The following is a 22,142-nucleotide window of genomic DNA, read 5'->3' as shown; positions in this document are numbered from 1 at the left end:
ATGGGCTCAGTAGTTGTGGCTCACAGGCTCAGTAGTTGTGGCGCACGGGCTTAGTTGCTCCACGGCATGTGGGATCTTCCCGGACCAGGACTTGAACCCATGTCCCCTGCACTGGCAGGCGATTCCTAACCACTGCACCACCAGGGAAGTCCCACTCAGTAGTTGTGGCGCACAGGTTTATTTTTTTAAGAGAGAAGCAATTCCCAAGTATGCTGTTCCATCTAAAGGCAGCAGAATGGAAGTAACCTGCTCGCTCTGGCCTGCTGGAGAGTTGAGAACAGGGCCCGAGCCCGGACCTGCAGGGCTGCCCTCTCGGCTGCAGCCCCGAGCACCAGGCTGGGTTCCTGGCAGGATGCAGGCTCTCCCATCTCCGTGGATGAGCTTCCCCCCACCCCACACCCCACCACAGGTTCCCCAACAGGCTGCTTCCCTGAGGGGCGGGGGGTGGCAGTTGTGGGCGGGGCAGGTGCATCCCAGATACCCCAGTCCTGAAGAAGCCGAGGAGAGCGGTGATCTGCTCAGGGATAACAAGAAGTTTACTGTAGCGATTTTGTTTTATTTTTAAACTGAATTCTTTATGTTGAAGGATTTAAATACTTTTCCCCGGATGTTACAAACAACACAGCCAGTTTAAAGCAATTTCAGTGGTAATATCTTTAAGGCTTCCTCTTACGTTTAACACTGTTTCTTTAAACACAGCTGGTCTTTGCTTTCTGGATGCAGTGACTTTCCTTAACATTTTTTTAAAAAATTTTATTACTTTCGGTTGCATTGGGTCTTCGTTGTGGTGTGTGGGCATCTCATTGCGGTGGCTTCTCCTGTTGCGGAGCGCGGGCTCTAGGCGCGCAGGCTTCAGTAGTTGCAGCACGCGGGCCCTAGAGTGTGCAGGCTTCAGTAGTTGTGGCTCGTGGGCTCTAGGGTGCGCGGGCTTCAGTAGTTGTGGCATGTGGGCTCAGTAGTTGTGGCTCGTGGGCTCTAGAGCGCAGGCTCTGTAGTTGTGGTGCACGGGCTTAGTTGCTCCGCGGCATGTGGGATCTTCCCGGACCAGGGCTCGAACCCATGTCCCCTGCATTGGCAGGCAGATTCTTAACCACTGCACCACCAGGGAAGTCCCCGTAACATTTTTATAGCTTGTGTATTCCTGAGTTTAAGGATAGGTAAGGGAGAATTTCAGCCCTGTCACAAATATGGAGCATCTTGGGTTTGAGTTGTTTTTGTGACAAGATAAGAAAGCTTGGATTATTTGTTTATTCTTCTCTTCCTGCAACGTTACTCAGCATGAGGACAGATAACAAGGAGAGGCAGACGAGAAAGACTGCATGTGTACCAGTTCCCTTCAGGGATGTAGAGTTATTACGGTTTTGAAAATCATAAGCATTTCACAGATAGCGGTCCTCTCAATTTTTAAATGTTTTGGAAATTTGACCTTTGTTTTAGCCGTTTAGAAGTACATTAAGTTCAAAGGACTTTGTTGGTAGTATTCTTTCCGTATTATTGCCTGTCATAACCGTCTGGCAGTTTACCATTCCACTGCATTTCTGTTTGAGAATAGAATACAGCAAGTCCCCTGCATACAAACGTGTTCCTTTCCAACAGCAAGTGCGTGTCCAATTTGTTCATAAGTCCAACAAAGTTAGCCTAGGTATCCAACTAACACAATTGGCTATATAGTACTGTACTGTAATAGGTTTATAGTCTGTTTGCATCTTTGAAAGTTCACAACTTGAAGGTTCGTACGTAGGGGACTTACTGTACTTGGTAGCAGCTTATTTTCTTTCTAGTAACAAAAGTTCTCTTCCTCCTTTCACAGATGCAAGTAGTAACAGAGTTAAAAACGGAGCAAGACCCCACCTGCTCTGAACCAGATGTGGAAGGAGTGAGCCCTCCCCCTGTGGGGTCCCAGACCCCGATGGACGCAGACAAGCAGGCCATTTATAGGTAGCAATGCGATGTGAAGCGTGTGGGTGTTCAGAGGAGTAAAGAGAATGGAAAATCTGGTTAAATGGAACGTGAGCTATTAGCCAGACAGAGCAGTGAGGCGTGATGTGATAACTACTGGTGTAAAAGTTTTCTCAGATTACAATGTTATTCCTAATATCTTTTTAAAAAAGTTTTGGAATGTAAATCTACATTTTAGTCAACCTTACAAAAAGCAATCTTCAGGCCCAGATAGTTGTACTGGAGAATTCTACCAAAAAGAAGGAAAAGCAGTAAGTCGACACAGTCTCTTCCAGGAAGTAGAAGAAGAGGGAATGTTTCTGAACTCATTTTATGAATTGAACATCACTCTGATACTAAAGCCAGACAAAGACAATATAAAAAAAGAAACAACTAAAGACTAGTAATCCTCATGACCTTTGGCATAAAAATCATTCATAAAATATTAACAAGTAAAATCCAGTAACGTGTAGAGAGAAGACTATTTAGTGACCAAATGGAGCTCATCCCAGGAATGTGAGACTGGTTCACCATTCAGAGATCAGCCAGTGAGACGCACAACGTGATCATGTCAAGTGATGCAGGAAAGCATTTGACAGAAGTCAACAGCCAGTTATGATTAAAAACTGTCAGTGAAGCAGGAATAGAGGGGAACTTTCTTGGCCTGATGTAGGGAAACTACAAAAGAACCCTGCAGCTCGCATCATACTTAATGGCGGAAGACGGAATGTTTTCCCCCAAGTTTGGGGATAAGGCAGAGATGTCCGCCCTGACTCCTCCTGTTCAGCTCTGTAATGGACGTTTAGCCAGTTCACTGAGGCAAGACAAAGAAAGAAAAGGCATATCAGGTTAGAAAGGAAGAAATAAAGCTGGCTTTATGCAGAACTGACATGATTGTCCACATATAGAAAATCCCAAAGAGTGTACCAAAGAACTTCAGAACTAAATAAGTGAGTTTAATTAGGTCACAGGTTGCAAGGGCAACACACGGAAACCAATCCTATTTCTCTACCAGTAATGTACAATTAGAAACTGAAATTAAAGAGAAAATACCACTTTCGAGAGCTCCAAAAAAATGTAGGTATAATTCTAATAAAGCACATACAGAACCTTTATGTTGAAAACTATAAAATGCCCGTGGAAGCAGTCAAAGGAAACCTAAATGAAGGGCATACCATGTTCATGGATTGGAAGACTCAACATAGTAAAGATGGCATTTCTCCTAAAATTGCTCTATAGCAATTACAATTAACGTTGTAGCAGGATATTTCTGTACATATAGACAAGTTATTTCTAAATTTTATATGGAAGTCAAAAGAACTAGACCAGCTAAAACAATTGTGAAAAGAAGAATAAAGTTGGAAGAATCAGTCTACCTGATCTTCTCAGTGGAGAAAGGTGGAGTTTCCAACAGATTGTCCAAGTTGGAACAATTGGACATCCACATGCAGAGAGAAGATCCTTGACCTAATCTCACATCCTTTACAAAGATCTACTCAAAATGGAGTATAGATCTGAAAGTAAAATTTAAAACTGTCCAACTGGTGTTAACCATACAGTGAAATATTATGCAGCCATAAAAAAGAACGAAAGTACTGTTATATGTTACAACACTGATGAGCCTAGGAAACATCACGCTAAGTGAAAGAAGCCAGACACCAAAGGTCACATAGTATATGACTCCTTTTATATGAAACGTCTAGAATTGGCAAATCTGTAGAGACAGAAAGTAGATTAGTGGTGGCCTGGGGCTGGGGTTTGGTGGAAAATGGAGAGTGACTGCTAACAGTTACAAGGTTTCTCTGGGGGATGAAAATATTATAAAATCGACTGTGGTGATGGTTGCACAACCCTGTGACTATACGAAAATCCGTTGCATTATAAACTGTAAATAGATGAATTGTGTGGCGTGTGAATTATATCTCAGCAAAGCTGTTACATAAAACATTGCACATGTACATACTAAAACATTTTCATGAAAGTGTAGAACACATCTTTTAAATTTTTCCCCCCAGGCATCCGCTGTTTCCACTATTAGCTTTGTTGTTTGAAAAATGTGAGCAGTCCACACAGGGCTCGGAAGGCACAACTTCTGCCAGCTTTGACGTGGACATTGAGAGCTTCGTAAGGAGGCAAGAGAAGGAAGGAAAGCCCTTCTTTTGTGAGGATCCAGAAACTGACAACTTAGTAAGTAACATACATGGTCTTAATTTTTATTTCTTCTAAATTTAATCTGTTCGATAAATTTTAAATTTCTAACTAGAACTTCAGATTGTTTGTGGCTCTGCCGAAGGGGAGAACTGTACAATTCGTGAGATAATTTTCCGTGTGTGACTTGAATGTCGCCAGGTCTCCAGCCTTCTCTGTTGACCCCTTCCTGTAATAATCCAACAGGATGGCTTGAGCCTGCATCCTGAGTGGGCTGGGGGTTCAGTCCCTCCTGTATGTTCAGGAAGGTCCACTGGGGTCGGCGTGCCCTGTGTCTTGCTTCCTGGGAACGTGTCTGGGCCCAGCTTCAGGTGTTGGCTCTTCCCCGATCGTGGACCACAACTTTGTTCTCCAAGACAGCTCTGTCTGGAGGCTGGCACTGGTGGTGGGTGACAGACTGTGGATGACTCGGAGTGGCCTGTGAGCACAGAGCAGGGACGGGCCTATCAAGGGACCGACACCCCTTACGGCCTCCCTTAGGCTTCCTGTCTGAAGCCAGCCTGGCTCACGCGGGTGCCCCACTCCCAGGTCCAGTGCTCCAAAACCTTGGGTTCTCTGTGCTTCCCGACAGCAATGGAGAGTTCGTTGGGCTGACATCACTGCTATGCCCAAGGGGAGTGGCATCCTTCAGCACCGGGCAGCCCTGGCAGCCTGTGTCTGGGGCTGGATTCCCACTAGAGTTGGCCAGCTCCCAGACCAGAGCCCTAGGCCCCTCATCAGCAGGAAAGGGTCTTTGGAAAACTTTTCCCTGAATAAACTGCCTTGGTCTTAGGTGTTACTGTTTTTAATTTTTCATTAATATTCCACCCTTACAGCCAAATAGATTTTATAGGTGAGTTGTCTGACTTTGAGTCTGTCTCCTCGTCTTCGAAATGGGACCAACAGTGCCTGCCTTTTGGGGATGAGGGCCTGATGCTCTCTCTGCCTCCGCATCTCCGTATGCGGCCATCAGCAAGGAGGGAACGGGCGTAGCCAGCATGGGCCAGGCGGGCAGGGACCAGGGCTCTCCTGCCTGGTGCCCTAGCACAGGGCCTAGCAGAGCTTGGTACTTAGTAGTCATTCTCACTACTCGCTGGCTGACTGGTTGATTCCACAGAGATGTGTGAACTGTCACCACCAAGGTCATGGGGAAGGAGCTGAGTCTTAGGTTGCTCGTTCACAGGAAGTGGTGTTTATGGTAATGGTTCATCACTAGTGTCCGTTATCTACTGCTGGGAGACGAATTACCCCCAAATGTAGTGACTTTGTATAAAACCGAAGAACTTTTAGAAAAATTGTAAGAGAAATTCTTTAGGATCTGGGGCTAATCTAGGGGTAGGCATAGTTCTTAGACTTGATGCCCAAAGCAGAGTCCATTAAAGGCAGAGTTGGTAAGTTGAACTTCTTCAACATTAAGAACCACCCGGGAGGTGCGTACGGATTCATCCCCATTTACAGATGAAGGAGCAGTAGCGGGGAGAGGGTGAGTCGCTAGGTGAGGCCAAGGTCGAGGCCCGGCGGCTCCAGAGCTGTGACCGCCTCTGTCCCTGTAGCCACGTGGAGCCGAAACAACAAGCCACAGGTCAGTGGGGCTGGAATGCTTGGTGGTTCTGCGTAACATCTGGTGTCTTTCTCCTCCTGTTACTGGCGGTACAGGTGGCCTTGGCTGGCTCATAACCAAGCTGAGTCATTACCAAGCTCATAACCAAGGAGAGTCGTGTGGTGATAAATGATAACTTACCGTCATGCTCCCTTTTTCTGGTCTGAAAGTCTTCATTTTCTTGCTTCTAGATGGTAAAAGCAATCCAGGTTCTGCGTATTCATCTTCTTGAGCTGGAAAAGGTTAATGAACTCTGCAAAGATTTCTGCAGTCGCTATATTGCTTGTCTAAAAACGAAAATGAACAGTGAAACTCTCCTGAGCGGGGAACCTGGCAGCCCGTACTCCCCTGTCCAGTCCCAGGTATTTACGGCGGGCCCTGTGCTCCTGCTTGGTCCCTGCAGCGTCGGCAAGGGTGAAACGTGCTGATGTCTGAGGCCGCAGCCCTTTCAGATTGTGGGGCTGCCCTCGGCTCTCCTGCTCTGAGGATCCTCTGGGTTTCTGAACGTGGCCTGTGCCGGGAATGTGTTCCCTCAGGCCAGAGAGAGAGCCCACCTGGGCTTCCTGGGTGAAAAAGGGAGGCTTCACTCTGTGTCCTGGATCCTGGACCCCATGTTTCTGGAGGCCAGTGTACCAGTCATTTCTTTCTAATTCTTTTTTTTTTAATGAATTTTTAAGATTGTGGTAAAACACAAATAACACAAAACTTACCATTTTAACCATTTGAAAGTGCAGAGCTCAGTGGCATTAAGCACATTCACATTGTTGTGCAACCATCACCACCGTCCTTTCCAGAACTTTCTCACCTTCCCAACCTGAGACCCTGTCCCCCTGCAACACTGACTCCTCACTCTCCCTCCCCCTCCCCCCGGCCCCTGGACCCCACTATCCTGCTTTCTGTCTCTGTGACCTTGACTAATCTCGGTACCTCATGTAAGGGCAGTCATACCATGTTTGTCCCTTTGTGTTTGGCTTATTTTCCTTAGCATAATGTCCTCAAGTTCATCCATGTTGCAGCACTGTAATATTTAGCCATTCTGAAGGGGTGTAGTGACATTTCATTGTGGCTGTAATTCGCATTTCCCTGATGGCCAGCGGTGTTGACCATCTTTTCATGTGCTTATTTCCCATCTGTGTATCCTCCTTGGTAGAAGGTCTGCTCGTGTCTTTTGTCCATTTTCTAATTGGATTTTTAAAAATGGTTGACCTTTGAGAGTACTCTAGATGCAAGTCCTCCATTGGATATATGGTTTGCCAGTATTTTCTCCAAGTCTCTAGCGTATCTTTCCATCCTCTTAACAGGGTCTTTTGCAGAGCAAACCTTTTTCATTTTGATAAAATCCCATTTATCAAATTTCCTTTTATGAGTCATACTTTCAGTGTCAAGTCGAAGAGCTCTTTGCCTAGCCCTAGGTCCCAAAGATCTTTCTCTTATTTTTTTCCTAAAAATTTTACATTTAAATCCATGGCCCATTTTCAGGTTTGGGTTTTTTTGCCTAAGTTCGTCCATTTGCTCCAGCACCGTTTGTTGAAAGGGCTGTCCTTCCTCCGTGGAATTGCCTTTGCACTATTGTCAAAAACTAGTTGGTCATACTTGTAGGCCCTGTTGCTGTGTTCTCTGTTCTGTCCCATTGATCTGTGTATCTAGACCGTATGGTCTTGATTCCTGTGGCTATATAAGTCTCAAAATCGGGTAGACCGATTCCTCCTACTTTATTATTTTTCAAGATTAGTTTAGTTATTCTAGTTCCTTAGTCTTTCCACATGAATTTTAGAATAATCTTGTCTATATCTGCAAAAAAATGTTACTGAGGTTTTGACAGGAGTTGCATTAAACCTGTGTGTCACCTTGGGGAGAGTTGACACCTTTACTGTGTTGACTCTCCCAGCCCACAGCTGCGGCGCTCTCTCCACTAATTTACTCTTCTGTGATTTCTTTCATCAGTGTTTTCTCGCTTTTGACATAAAATTCCTGCACACGTGGTTTTAGAATTATACCTAAGTATTTCACTCTTTTGCACAATCGTAAATTTATTATATTTTTAACTTCAGAATCCATGCCAATATGTAGAAATCCAGTTGATTTTTGTATCTTTATCTTGTATCCTGGGACCTGGCTGCACTTCCTTATTAGTCCGAGGAGATCCTTTTTGTAGATTCTTTAGGATTTTCTACCTGTTTAGTCTTGTCATCTGCAAATAGGGACAGTTCTGTTTTGTCCCTTCTGATCTCTACACTTTCTGTTTCCTTTTCCTGCCTTACTGCTCTGCTGGAACATCCAGGACTATCTGGAATGGGATTCAGGGGACATCTTTGCCTTCTTCCCGGTGTCGGGGGAATAGTGGTAGGTTTGTTTTTTTTCTAGATGCTCTTTTTCAGGTTGAGGAAGCTCCCTTCTAGTCCTGTTTCTCTGAGAGTGTTTATTATGCTGAATTTTGGCAAATGCTCTCCTGCGTAGAGTGCTGTGCGATTCTTCTTCTCTCGCCTGTGAATGCGGTGGAGTCACATTACTTGATTTCTGGAATATTGGGCAAGCTTTGATTCCTGAAATAAACTCCACTTGGCCCTGGCATGTAATTCTTTTTGTAAAGATTCCTGAATTTTGTTAAGCATTGTTGTGTCTGTATTGAGGGATATTCGTCTGTAGCTATTTTTTTTTTGGTACAGTCTTTGGCTAGGTTTGGTATCAGGATAGTATAAGCTTCATAAAATGAATTGGAGAATGTTCCCTCCTCTTCTGTTTTCTGGAAGAAATATGTAGAATTGGTTAATTGTGTTAATTCTTCTTTAAATGCTTGGTAGAATTCTCTGGTGACACTACCTAGACCTGGAGATTTCTTTTTTGGAATTTTAAAATTACTAATTCAGTTTCCTTATTACTTAAAGGGCTATTCAGATTATCTGTTTCACGTTGGATTTTGTCTAAGACGTCAAATTCACGTGTGTCGAGTGGTTTACAGTAGTATTCCTTTTTCATCTTTTGATATCTTCAGGGTCTGTAGTGATCTCCCCTGTTTCATTCCAGATATCGGTAATTTGTTTTTTTTCTCTTTTTTTCTGTCCGTCTTACTAGAGGTTTGTCACTGTATTGATCTTTGCAAAGAAGCAGCTCTTATTTCATTGATTTTTCTGGTTTTCTGTTTTCAGTTTCATTGATTTCTGCTTTCATCTTTCTTATTTCCTTCCTTCTGCTTGCTCTGGTTCCATTTGCCTCCTCTTTTTCTAGGTTCTTAATGTGGGAGCTTAGAATACTGATTTGGATTGCTTAATTTTTATCCTGACCAAGTTTATGTAGCAAGCTTCACGTAGACCTAGCAAAGCTTATACGTTCAAGTGGATGTGATAGCCCACAGGGTAATTGTCTTTGAAGGCTCTCTACTTAGGCTGTTTAACCGCTCAAGCATCTGGGTGCCTGCTGTGTGCCAGACCCCGTGCTGGATGCCGGGTGCAGAGGTCCGCCCCTCGCCGGCTCCCAGTCCAGCCATCACAGGAAATGGATACATTGGCCCATTTGCATCTGACTTCAGATGGGTAGATTCTCCGACATGGTGTTTACGGACACTTGCATGGAGCCTGCAGTAGGCCAGGCCCAGACCCAGCACCCCACAGACGTGGACACTGGGGGCTCCGGCGTGCTCTGTGCTGTGGGAAGGGCAGGTACAGGCTGTGCCCCCGGGGGGGCTCCCCAGCCTGTGGCATCATCTTTTGAATAGCTCATCCTGTCCAGGAGGCTTTGGTTCTTGGAAAACTCTGAGCCAAGTTGAATGGAGAAGGTGTGTGACTCGATCAGGTGATTTTAGTCTTCCTAGTTGTACCTCCAGGGCTGCAGGGTGTTTAGTATGCGGAGGAGGTGAGAGATCATCTTTTGGAAGCTAAGCTGGAACTAATACCTCACATTTAACACGCAGTCAGTTCGGCACCTCTTGCTTCCAGATACGTCTGTAACGCAAGCCTTACGAAGGCTTGTCCTCTGATGATGCTCTTTGCCTCAAGCGTCTTTCCTTTACTGATGATGCCATTATGCCACGTGTTTTGGAGTTTTAAACATGGGTTTTCTGTCTTCTGATAACATAACCCGTTCGCTGTGTGTTCATGACTTACAGCAGGTTCAAAGCGCCATCACAGGCACTCTCAGCCCCCAAGGAATCGTGGTACCAGCATCCGCTCTGCAGCAGGGGAGCGTCACCATGGCAACAGTGGCAGGTATGACGACAGAAAAAGGGACACTTGCCTCGAGCTTTTGCAGAAAGAAGGCCTTTATATTAGAATGAAAAAGTGCATCAGCGTGGTTTCTAATTAATGCCAGTTCCTGATACAGGAGCGTCAATGTCTAGAGCTCTTTGAATGCCTGGTTCTTGTTCATTCTCAGTAACAAATATTTTATACAAATTGTGTTTCCCTCTCAAAAAATATTGGCAGGAAAGGTTTTATATGGGAGTTGAAAATATATAGCAAAAACGAACAGAAATTTTCAAATAACATAGTTGTTAATTGTGCTCTTAGCAGCACCTGGAAAACCTCCAGCAGCGTCAGAAGTCGATGGTAAGCAGGTGAGAACGCAGCCTCCGCGTTAGCGCTCCTTGTCCCGGGTGCGCCAGGCGCCTCTGGGATCCGCCCTCTTCCTGTGGTGGCTTTTCCTGTACGTCGCACATACAGAGCCATCATGAAAATGGAACGGGCACCGAAGGGGGGGAGAAAGTAACCTAAAACCCTCCCCATAACCACACAAGGGAAACCTCCGCAGGAAGATGAAAGCACGTTGGATGGAAAAAATAACTAGAATAAAAATATTTGTTATCTAACACCTTTGGCCAAGTCCTTGAATACGTGCCAGGAAATGGAGGCGAGCGAAGCAGGGGACTCACAGACCACGCCCAGCCGCCCCGCCCTGTGCTGTCTCACGAGGAGCCCTGGCTCACGCGCCCCCCCACCGCCCAAGTGAAGCGTCGGCTAGCCAAGTGCTGCTGACGTTCGAAACGATTTTCAGAGCTCATAAGCTACAGAGTTTGTTCTTCGGTGAGCACACCGAGAAGAGCGGTTATAACCGTTAGGACTGGAGAGTGATTCAGCTTTTCGTGTTCCTTTCTAGGGGGCACAGTCTATCAGCCGGTCACAGTCGTCACTCCCCAAGGCCAGGTGGTGACACAGGCGCTGTCGCCCGGCACGATCCGGATCCAGAACTCCCAGGTCCGTGAGCTGGCCCCGCGGGGTGCTTGGGGGTGTGTTAGCACAGGGACAGGGGCACAGGCGGCCCGGGCTCCAGCCGTCCCCTCGGCGTGAAGGCCATGCGGGCAGTCTCCAGTTAACCTGAATGTCGGTGTCGTGCGTTTTCTTCACGGTTCATCTTCCACATTGTTGCAGAGTTCAGAGAAGCCTAAGGAAGGAGGAAAAGGTCCCTCCCCGCGAGGGGCCACTGCTGTCCCGTCTAACACGGGGCTGTGTGGTTGTCTCCGCTTCAGCAGGGCGGAGGCTGCGTAGACGCACCCTGCCCGGACCCCCGGACGTTCACCCCGACCCAGGCCTCCAGCTGAGGGGGTGGGCTTGGGCCGGCAGAACGCCAGCGCTGGCAGTGCCGTGACGTGCCCCGACCTGGGGGTCGTCTTACCCTCCCTGTGCCTTTGTGGTAACGCGAGACCAGTCCCCTCTACGTTCTAGGGATATACACACACATTTTTTTAATGTCTTACACTTAGCTAGGTTTAAATCAGAAGCAGTGTTTTCGCCATCAGTTCTTACTGAAGACCATTGATTCATTCTTTATGTTATTCTTTGTCTTTGGCCTGCACAGATGCTTTGTACATCCTCGTTAACCACTTTGAGGCCTGGCCTTGGGGATGTCAGTGTTTTCTTAAATCAGAAGCAGGTGTGAGAGGGCCTGGGGCAGGGGCCGCCTGGGCACACCTGAGGCCAGGACACGAGGTGGCCCCCAGGCCCAGCCACCCAGCGCCGGCCCGCCATCCCCGGCCAGCCCGCCGTGCCTGAAGTTTTCCATTTACAGTGGCTGGGAACAGAAAGCTGGTTTTCAGAGCGTTTCCTGGCCTCACAGTGAACTGTTTTTAGCGGAAGGAAACACTGTGAAGTCCAGTGCTTACTGGTACAGTGGAGGCTCATTTGTTCTGCTGTTTAAGGAAGAATTTCACCAAGTTTACATAGCAGACGTGCAGAGTTTGGGTGACGTCCGCGGAGCCCCTGCTCCCTGAGGCTGCTGGCCAGGAGCCGCCTCTGCTCTGGTCCTCAGTGACCCCGCAGCCCACCCTGCACTTGTCCCTTCCCCGTCACAGCCCCGGTGTCTGTCCCTTGCAGGGCGGCAGGGCTGGGGAGCTGGAGAGACAAGCCCCGCGCAGGGCGGGCGGGGGGTTTCACAGAAGAGTAAATAGACCGGCTGGGGCCCGGCTGGGGCCTTCTGTGACCAGGGAGCCCACGCATGTAGGTACGTGATCCTGCAGAGCTGTTGTGGTCACTCCGCGCGTTTTTCCTTCTCATTTGGCCGACGTCTGGGTTCTTGCTGGGCTGCAGGTAGTTAGGGTGAGTCCCTCAGCAGTGACGGCTTCTGTGTTCTAGAAACTGGAGGGCAAGAAAGCGCGTGGTTGTCTCTGACGGTGCATGGCGGTGGCCGGCCCCTCCCCGCGCCAGGCGCATTGGCCACGGGGGCGTTTTCTGACCTGGCGCCGGTCACACGGAGGAGCCGGGCGCTCTTCCTGGGCTGCGCCACCTCTACAGAAGGGTCCCCCGTTGTGCTCACAGTACATACTCATTTAAAAGCATTTTTTTCTGAGAAAATAAGAAGTAGCCAGGGCAGTGAGATTCCACTGATTTCTCCTCGCCCCACCCTGCTCCCCTTTCCCGGGATAGTCTTATTTGTACAAAACCGTTATTCGTATGGGTCGGGGTTGTGCTGTTGTCTGACGTGTGACAAGTTTTCGCCTCCTTTTCACGATTTACAGTGATGCTTGACTCTCTGGTATCAGGTCGCCCTGTGCCCGCGTTGCTGAGAGGCCTGGACCAGACTCACAGCAGCCCCCACCCTCACCTTCGCTCCCCTTGGGTGACCGCTTTCAAGCCTCCTGGCCATTGCTTCTGCTGTTCCCTCCGTGTTTGAAATAAAATCCCCTCCCCTAACTCACCCGTCCAACCTGTAGCTTGGGCTTTCTGTCCTGCTGGGGGCTGTGCTCTCTCCCGTCCCCTCCCTGGCCAGGATGCCGTCCATGTAGACACAGTGCAGCTGATGCGTTTTCATTGTGAACATCCTCACGAGCGTGTAAATGCTGGTTTCTGCTGAGCTGCGTGTGTAACCGTGATCACGCTGCCCGAGGTAGCAGCTGGGTTCTCCCCCCCACCCACCCCCGCACAGTTTCCATGACGTCGGCGGCTGAATCCTCACGGATGCCTAGCATGCTTTCGGTGTCCCTGTCAGGTAGCTGGTCGGGGCCACGTGGCCTCGGGGCTCTCGGCCTCCTGGTCTCCACCTCGGCCGGGCGTCGCGCGTCGGGCATCCGGCGCGTCACCCTGAGGAGCCCCTTCCCCGCGAGCCCACGTCTTCTACTTTCTAGGCTTCACTGCCCCTTCGAGAACTTGCGGAGAAAACGTGTGTGGGAGGTGCCTCGTGTTGGGACTTAGCAAACCTAGAAGTGACTTGGTCTCATCCTTGACACGCAGTTGGTTTGCATGTACGATTCCAGGTCGGGAAGGGGCTCCCCGGGCGCCGTCAGTGTGTTCTAGCAGCCGCGCTGCCTTCGAGAAGGTCAGCGTGAGCTCCGCTTTCCCGTCTTCGGTGTTTTCTCCTCTGTCAGATGCGTCTCTTTCCCCTGAGTTTTTGGCGCGGGTCTTGTTTGTCGGCTGCGCTGGGCACTGCCAGGGACCTCGTGTCCTTGAGGCTGGGACATTTTCCTGAACTTTCTGTGACAGCCCCGCCCCCGCCCCCAACCTGCACATTCTCTCCTTCCAGAGCCCTTACTGACCGGACGCTAGACCTTCTGAACCGAGTCTCTTGACTTTTCTGTAGTTTTATATTTGTATCCCCATTGTCTACTTTCTATCTACTTTCGAGAACTTGCCTTTTATCTTCCAACGCATCTGTTAGGTGTTACATTTCAGTGTGGTTGTAACTTCTGAGGCTCCTATTTGCCCACTGTGCTCTCCTGCCCTTGGTTCACGGATGGTTGGCACGTGCTTTGCTTTCTGCACTTGCCCTGTTTCCCGCACGTCATACCATTCATTTGCTTTGCCGTTGGCTTTTTGTGATGGAGGCGTTCAGGTGTTTGGGGGCAGTTGGCTGTCCTTCTAAATGTAAACACGAGGCACTGGAATGCTCTTTGGTGCTCGTCAGGTGCTGCGCTTTGGCGGGCCGGCTCCTCTGTGGCCTGGCCTCCAAATTCGGCGCTCCCTCAGCCTTTTCTTCCTTCATTTCCCCGGAGCAGGACTCTGATCTCTTGCTTGGGGCGGAAGCATAGTTGCAGGGGCAGGAGTGGGCGGGGTCTCCCACCTTGTGTGCAGATCTTCTTCACCCTCGTTCTGGCCTCGCCCCTCCTCCCACCCTCCAGCTATGCTCTGTCTTCAGCCTCTGGTCTGTTTCTTTGGGAAAGAGACCCCGAGTCTCTGCAGGGCTGGGGGCAGATCAGTCACCCGCAGAGAATGATGGGGAGTGGTATGGGGGCCCCGCTGCTTCTTAAATGGGTTTTCACCCAGTTTCCTCGGCTTTAAATCCCCCTGCCACGCGCAGGCTCGGCTTTGCTGGAGGGCAGGGGGCCGGTTGGCCGGTCCCCCCGCAGACCCTCGGCTTCGTTGGCCTCCCCAGGCCCCCTTGGTGGCATCTGTGCGGTCGAGTCATGTGGCCAGCTGTCACTTTCCCTGTTCATGAGTCCACATTTGTTTTAACCCTGCACAAAAAAAGCAACACTGAAACTGAAATACATGTCACATTGCATGAAGAAGGTCATGTATTGAATTGTGGCAAACACAGCAGACAGGTTCCATTTTGGCCCTAGTGGAACTAGTTTTAAAAGCCCATTTTTCATTCTTTTTCCTGTTGCACACAAGTGTGAGCATACAGGCATTTGCTTAATACTGTTCAGTCCTCGGGGCTTCCCCGGCGGTCCAGTGGTAGAGAATCTGCTTTCCAGTGCAGGGGACGCGGGTCCGGTCCCTGGTCGGGGAACTAAGATCCCACATGCCGCGGGGCAACTAAGCCTGCGCTCCACAACTACTGAGCTCACGCATCTCAACTAGAGAGGCTGTGTGCCGCAAACTACAGAGCCCACGCACCCTGGAGCCTGCGCACCACAACTAGAGAGAAGCCCGAGCGCTGCAACGAAAGATCCCTCGTGCCTCAACTAAGACCCAACACAGCCAAAAATTAATCAATCTTTAAAAAAAAATACTGTTCAGTCCTTTAATGAACAAACACATGCATTCCAGAAAACAGTTATGCCCTTAGTAATAATCTTAGGTTTTAAGAAATTTTAGTTAGTGGTTGTAATGTCTCCTTTAAGTCATAAATTCTGTCTGTTTAGATGCTGGTGTTCAGTCTTTTAAAGAATTATCCAAAATGATGTAAATCTGGAGGAAGAACAAATAATAGATACCTCTCCAAAATAAACTTCCAAGTCCTGTAAATGATGTTTATGACTGTATTATACTGAAACTGACCTACAGAAGTTGATGCTTATTTATTGATTTTTCCTTTTTTTTTAGTACATCTTTATTGGAATGCAGTTGCTTCACAATGCTATGTTAGTTTCTGTTGTATGCACACACGTACCCCCATATCTCCTCCGTCTTGAGCCTCCCTCCCTCCCACCCTCCCTGTCCCACCCCTCTAGGTGGTCACACAGAAGTTCTAAGGTAAAGCATGGATCACAGTGGAGAGGTCCCGATGTGTCTGTGTGGAGGCCCCAGCGCGGGGTGTTGGTTTTCTCCCTGGTCTGGGGGATGAATGCCACTGGCACCATCTCTGCAGCCCCTGGCTGGACGCCTGGGGCATGATGCTCTTTCCTCGTGTTTGTGTGAGTGGACGGACGCTCATCTAAGGGGACTTACACACGTGTCCTCTCCTTCCGAGATGGAATGAACAGGCTGTATCTCAGGCTCTTCTCAGGGTGAGGGGGGCAGTGTCTTGAGTGGCCGTGGAGCCGTCTGGGCAGAGGTCATCGCCTTGGCCCCTCTGCTCTGTGGTCGCTCTGTCCGCACTTTGTGTGTTTCTTTCTCTCCTGGCCGGGCTCCTCTAGTTAGTGGCCCTTCCAGCTTCCCTGTCCATCCTTGTTGGTTGCTTGAATCCTGCTCCAGGCCAGGAAATGGGCTGTTGTCTCATCTGTCGCCAGAGGAGACAAGCTGAGGACAAGTGTGTGCGAGGGCGGGGCTCGGCTGCGTGCAGGGTGGGACACTCGGGGCTTCTCGGTGCCCGTCCCACCTGCATCGCCAGACAGGGGGCCCCTGCGCGGCTGAGATGCGAGTGTAAAGGGTTACAACGCGAGGGGCCACATCCTCGGAAAATCAGCCCTACAGGGTCCCCGTGTTTATGCCTTTCCTGTAAATAAGACACGTAGCTGTAAGATCCTTGGTTATTCTCTACACCTGCACTCATAAGCTACTTGGATATGTCATCATTTTCTATGCTTTCTAACGTTATTTTTCAATTGTTTAAAAGCTTCAGTTACAGTTAAACCAGGATCTCAGCATCTTGCATCAAGATGACGGTTCATCTAAGAACAAGAGGGGGGTCCTGCCGAAGCACGCCACCAATGTGATGAGGTCCTGGCTCTTCCAGCACATCGGGGTGAGGACACACGTGCTCTGCAACTAGCCAGACCTCCGTGATGCTTTCTTTCTGGCTGATTTTCTAGAAAAAATGGACTTATGTGGGCTGGTAGGCCTGGGTTTAAGAATCGGTGTTCTGTTGACTGTCCCTGATGGGTCGAGCACAGGACAGAAGGGAGGGTTACCCAAAAGCTGGTGACAGGGAGTAAGTTCAGCTGCTGTTAACGGTACGCGCCCGCGAGAGAAACTGCCCGTGGAGGGTGCCTGCGGGGAGGTGAGGTTGATGAGAGAAGTGGGCGGAGAAGAGGTGCTCTGGGGCAAAACCTTGGAAAGTAGCGATGTTTGATACGTGGGATTTGGGAGGGAGATGAGGAGTCGAGCTTGTGGACGGAGGGGCGGCACGTGGCCGTGACCGTGAAGGGGAGCTTGGTGTGCCTTAGGCTGCATGCCCCCTTTCCTCACCGGGACCTTGGCACGTCCCCCTGAAGCCGTCCTGTCTCAGGGTGCACGCTTGCCCACCGATTTCTGGGGAAGGCTGGCTGGTTCCCCGCCTGAACCCAGTCCCCACGCCCCCGACCTCGGGGGAGGGTGTGACCGCGAGTAGCTTCCAGGAGTGACAGCCTTCTCGCTGCTGCTGTGTTGGGAAGGACCGGGCTGGCCCCGGGGGGCGCGGTAGGATGGAGGTGGGAAGGTGGGCGCACCGCTGGGTTACGGCCTGTGCGGGCGGAGGGAGGGGCCCAGGCGGCGTGCGGGTGGATGCGGAGGTCCAGAGGGTCTGGAGGGCCGGGAGGGAGAAACCCCTTTCCGCGGACCTGTCCATCCGCAGCCCCGGCCCGGCCGCTCCTGAGGGCTGAGCTGGTCGGCCCGGACCTGCGCCTGGGCGTCAGCGCTGCCGTCACCCGCTGCGGCCGCGTCCTCACTGCCCCGGCCTTCCCGCCTCCACCCCGTGCGCCGTGGTGCCCTCGGGTCTCCGCAGCGCCCCTTTGCCCCTGGGGGCGCCCCCCGCCCGGGCTGCGGCCGCGTCCGTGCCTGGGCGCCCGCCTCCGTCCTCACCCGGCTGTTGCCTCCAGTCCCCCTGGGGTTTGGCCCTGGTCGCTGCTGAGACCCCTTCCTCTGCCCGGAGCTGGGCTCTGCGGGCTGTGCCCCGGCCCGGAGGGGGCGGCTCACGTGCCGCGGGAGAACGCGGTCGTCATCGGCAGTGCGACCCCGCCTAGAAGCTGGTCCTAGCGAGGGTCACGCGCAGTGGAGACGTTTAGGGACAGAATGTTACAGTGCTGTTTGCTGCCATAATGGGAAATGGGTTGGTGTGCGCGTTAGGAAGGTTGTACAGCGAGTTAACACGGTAAGCGAGGGCCAAAAGCACTAGGAAGCTGTAGGTACGTGGACGTAAGTGAAAAAGTAGAACGTACATGTTTCTAAATACATTGTATTACAACCGGTAAATGTGTCTGTAATGTAGTGATTGGACTACAACACAAGTAAGTGATGGAATTGGCTATTTTCCTGTTAAGTTTCCTTTAATGTTTTAATCATTTCTAAAATAGACCCTGCTCAGAGGTTCAATTAAAATGCCTTTTTTTTTCCCTATGAAGCATTTCCTGTGTCTTCTTCTTGACCTCATTTCTCTGAAATACTGTCCTTTCCTTGTAGTTTTCCTGACACTCTAGGCAGCACTCGTTACTGTTTTGGTGGGTTTTTTGTTTTGTTTTGTTTTGTTTTCTGGTTTGTGTACTTGCTTCCTGCCCCCTTTTTATTTTACGAGCCTTTTTTTTTTGCGGTACGCGGGCCTCTCACTGCTGTGGCCTCTCCCGTTGCAGAGCACAGGCTCCGGACGCGCAGGCTCAGCAGCCATGGCTCACGGGCCCAGCTGCTCCGCGGCATGTGGGATCTTCCCGGACCGGGGCACGAACCTGTGTCCCCCGCATCGGCAGGCAGACTCTCAACCACTGCGCCACCAGGGAAGCCCCTATTTTACGAGCTTTTTAAAGGGCAAGAACAATATTTCTGTTTCCATAAACTCTCCCTTGGGGCCAGATGCTCACCTATAGAATGAAAGTGAGTCACTGTGGGTTAGTGTGAGGAGTGGGACCACTGCTGTTGAGATAAATGTGGTTATATATCCCAGAAGGCATAGTGCCCTTCCGGACACACGGAGTGTTCGCTTAAAAAGCAAAAGAGACCCCCACCTCCTTACTTTGTGGGTGCCAGTCACTCCCTGGGGTCCTGCTCGGTGCAAAATAAGGGCCTTCAGTGCATGCACATTTTAGAGTGAATGTCGTACTGGTTTCTACAGGCAGATGGTAACCGACCTTGGAGAAGTTGTTTATTACTGCAGATAGAAATTGTTTTCCTCCGGTACGTCTGTGGATTTTGGTACAAGCGTACTGCACTGTATTGTGCTTCTCAGATGTTCGTTTTTCACAAACTGAAGGTTGTGGCAGCCCTGCGTGGTCACATCTGTCGGTGCCATTGTTTCCAGCAGCGTTTGCTTACTTCATATCTCTGTGTCACATTTTGGTAATTCTCTCAATATTTCAAACTTTTCCATTATTATTTGATATGATCTGTGCTCAGTCATCTGTGATGTGACTTTTGCAAGAAGGCTCAGATATGGTTAGCATTTTTTAGCAATAAAGTATTTTAAAATAAGGTATGTACATTGTTCTATTAGATGTAATGTTACTGCACACTTCATGGACTACAGTAGAGCCTAAACATAACTTTTATATAACATTTTTGGAAACACAAAAATTCGTGACTCGCTTTATCGCAATATTCTCTTTACTGAGGTGGTCTGGAACTGAACCTGCAGTATTTCCTAGGTGTGTCTGTATTTATTATACTTCTGGCTTTTTCTGAGTGAAATATTTCGGTCATACGTGAAAGGAAGAGTAAATAGCAGACACCCCGTCCCCAGCCCTCAGTTCGGTTCTCTGCCAGCCGCACACACGAGTCTAGTGACGCCGTAGGTGACACCTGTGCATCCGTGTCAGCTCGTGCTGGCGCTCCCCGTGACGGAAACGTGTCGCCTGAATGTGACGGCCTGGAGCAGCCCCATCCGCTTCCTGCCTCCTCTTGTTCAGCCGGCCCAGGATGCGGGGAGGGTGTGCACTGCCCTGCTCAGTTTCCTCATCGTAACATCAAGGTGGCGGCAGCTCTGTGTCCGTGAGGAATCAGTGAATCTCCGTAGGATGTACAGGGGTGACCTGCGCGCTCTGTCTTGCTGTGGGTCGAAACTCAGCCATTTATCTGCTTTAAATGGATGCGGTTTATGGTCCTTGAATTACACCTGTAACGTTGATACAAAAGCCATAGGTTGTGTCGGGTGCTTAGAGCAGCAGCTGGTGCAGCCCAGGAGCCCCTCTGCGTGCCCCGCGCCCTTCCCTTCACCGTGGCCTTTGAGTGTGCGGACTCCTGTCTGCGTCACACCTCTGCCTGGGCTTTCACTAGCTGCTGCAACACCTGTGTTCTTGGGCTGCTGGGAGAAAGGCTTCATTTGTTTTAGGCATTTCTGGAAAACATGATGAGACTGAAGTTAGGTTTTAGCTGCAAGCACCCTTGACGCCGGTTTTTACTAACGATTGTTTGTGTGCTTCTGTTTCACCAGGATGATCTTGAGTTCCTTTTTAAAAGCTGGAGCTCACGGTGACCCTTCTTTTTATTTTCAGCATCCCTACCCGACAGAAGATGAGAAAAAACAGATTGCTGCTCAGACAAATTTGACGCTACTCCAGGTGAACAACTGGTAAGCTGCCCCTGCTTTCCGAAACGGTGCCGTCCGCACGGCGGAGCGCCTGCAGGCCTCACGCCAATAGGTAGTAAATTTCGGTTGAAGTACATGAGTTCTTTTAACTAGCATTCCTGTGTTATCAGAGTCTGGAATCGGTGGCAGCCAGGTAAGCGTAAATCACACACTTCCACCTTAAATTTTCAATGCTCAGTACCCCACTAAGGGCCTTTGGCCGACATCCCCCTCCCTCGATTAGAAATGGGTTTCTCCAGGGCATTAGCCAGCGCCCCTCACCCCAGCCTCCACTCACAAACACCACGTTTCTGTGGACGAGCTCCTCTGGGCGGTGGACGGCCGAGGTGAGTTCCCCTCACCCCTGGTGGCCCCTCCGCACCCCTCACACCTTTTGAAACCCGTGTCACTTGTTCAGCAGTGACTGGGGGAGGGAGTCCCATGGCCGGCCGGCCGCGCGGTGGTCCTGCCCCACAGGAGGCCTCAGGGTCCTGAGAGGGAAGCGTTTCTTTATGAAACACCCTGTTCTGCTTCTTGTGTCACATGGCAGTGTGGACACTTGGACCCTGACCGTGATGGTTTCCCCTCACACAAGAGGCGCTCACATCACTGAGCGGCGTTGAGGTCTGGGTGTGCACTTGCGTTCTGCTTGGCAGTCATTGGCCTCATTTTTATTTACTTCTTATTCAGATGTAGGAATTGATTTCAGGTTAATGAAATTGGCTCGCGTAAAAGAAAAGGAAATACAGATTCTACCACTTGTAAACATTGTTATCTTTTCATTTTAACTGTTAAAATTTAAACTTGAAGGTCAGGTGAGTTCCAATATAAATGATAAATTCTTCCGTTTTGGGCAGTTGTGTATGCAGGAGGTATGCTTTGGCGTTGCATCAGGTGTTTCCAGTATCTTGCACTTGGGCCAGTACTTTTTACTTAGCTAGCCGTAATAGACCATACCCGTTGAATTAGCTCCTGTTAGACCTTTTAGATAGAGTGTTAACAAGAGTTCAAAGGTTTCGAGTACTGTGTGGCTGTGAGTTTTGTAATGTCTTAGCATGTTCTCCGTTATTTTCATGCGGCCCCACGTAGAGACTGTGTCTGGTTTAGTGATGGATGGATTGAGGGATGAGAGACGCAGAGGTGCGGCTCTGGATGTTCTGATGTGTTTGTCGCCAATCAGCCTTCTCCTCGCTATTTGTTCCTCATTCGTGGGCTCCCTGCCCTTCCCTAAGTTGCTCCTCTGCTGTCTTAAGAGAATTGTCTTATCTAGAAGGTTTGACCTCAACTTTTAATTTTGAAATTCATCACCGTTTAAAACATGACTTTTATAAATTCTAAACTTTCTAAAGTCTTTTAGTTAATATTTGAAGCTATTTTTACCTCTTCTGACTTTCTTTCCTTTTATATTTGCAAAAATTATATCTTGGAGCGGGATTGGACAACACTCATCGTTAGCTTATGCCTCTGCCTCGTAGCAGCTTTGACAAAGATGGATAAAGAGACAGATTGAAAGGTAGCAGCGGGTGTCCCTTCCCAGGTGGCGCTGGGGTCGGCGGTGAGCTTCCGGGGAGTCCAGCTCACGCTCAGCTGCAGGGACCAGAGATCGACGCTGAACGAAGCTCTGAGGCGCCAGCCCGGTCATTTGTATTATTAGAATATGTCCTAGTGCAATTGTAGGTGTTTTTGAATCTTAGGACTTTGAAGTTAGGCAACCTCAGAGCCGGACATCTGTCCACACTCAGGGCTCGGCCGGGTGGGACCCCCAGATAGGAGACGCACAGCCTGCGAGTCCTCGGGCGTCACGACTGCAGGGCATGTAGTTTTGCTGCTTTGACCTTTCTCTTCCTCGGAGAAAATCATGCCACATTCACAACGTTGACAGTATCATCAGTGTCATTATGAATAGCAGTTTCACCGACAGGGA

The 22,142-nt window shown here is 49.7% G+C and overlaps 1 protein-coding gene across 5 annotated transcripts in view; it reads left to right on the top strand.

Moving 5' to 3' along the window:
• Positions 1-22,142, top strand: part of PKNOX1 (PBX/knotted 1 homeobox 1) — a 49,771-nt gene that overhangs the window by 21,709 nt on the left and 5,920 nt on the right. For 3 of the 5 annotated variants that reach the window (XM_027086136.1, XM_027086083.1, XM_027086047.1), the window contains 7 exons: positions 1,811-1,938; positions 3,954-4,125; positions 5,917-6,087; positions 9,828-9,927; positions 10,814-10,911; positions 16,367-16,495; positions 20,145-20,221. In XM_027086136.1, coding sequence (XP_026941937.1) covers positions 1,811-1,938; positions 3,954-4,125; positions 5,917-6,087; positions 9,828-9,927; positions 10,814-10,911; positions 16,367-16,495; positions 20,145-20,221 — 875 coding nt within the window. The remainder of the gene's footprint in view (positions 1-1,810; positions 1,939-3,953; positions 4,126-5,916; positions 6,088-9,827; positions 9,928-10,813; positions 10,912-16,366; positions 16,496-20,144; positions 20,222-22,142) is intronic. The other 2 variants (XM_027086207.1, XM_027086289.1) reach the window with 2 other exon arrangements.

This window comes from Aethalodelphis obliquidens, unplaced genomic scaffold (assembly GCF_003676395.1).
Source record: "Aethalodelphis obliquidens isolate GAN/ISIS:26980383/991018 unplaced genomic scaffold, ASM367639v1 scaffold1, whole genome shotgun sequence".
In the NCBI taxonomy this organism is placed as follows: Eukaryota; Metazoa; Chordata; class Mammalia; order Artiodactyla; family Delphinidae; genus Aethalodelphis; species Aethalodelphis obliquidens.
Note: the sequence above shows the minus strand (reverse complement) of the source record. Positions and strands in the feature narration are given on the sequence as shown.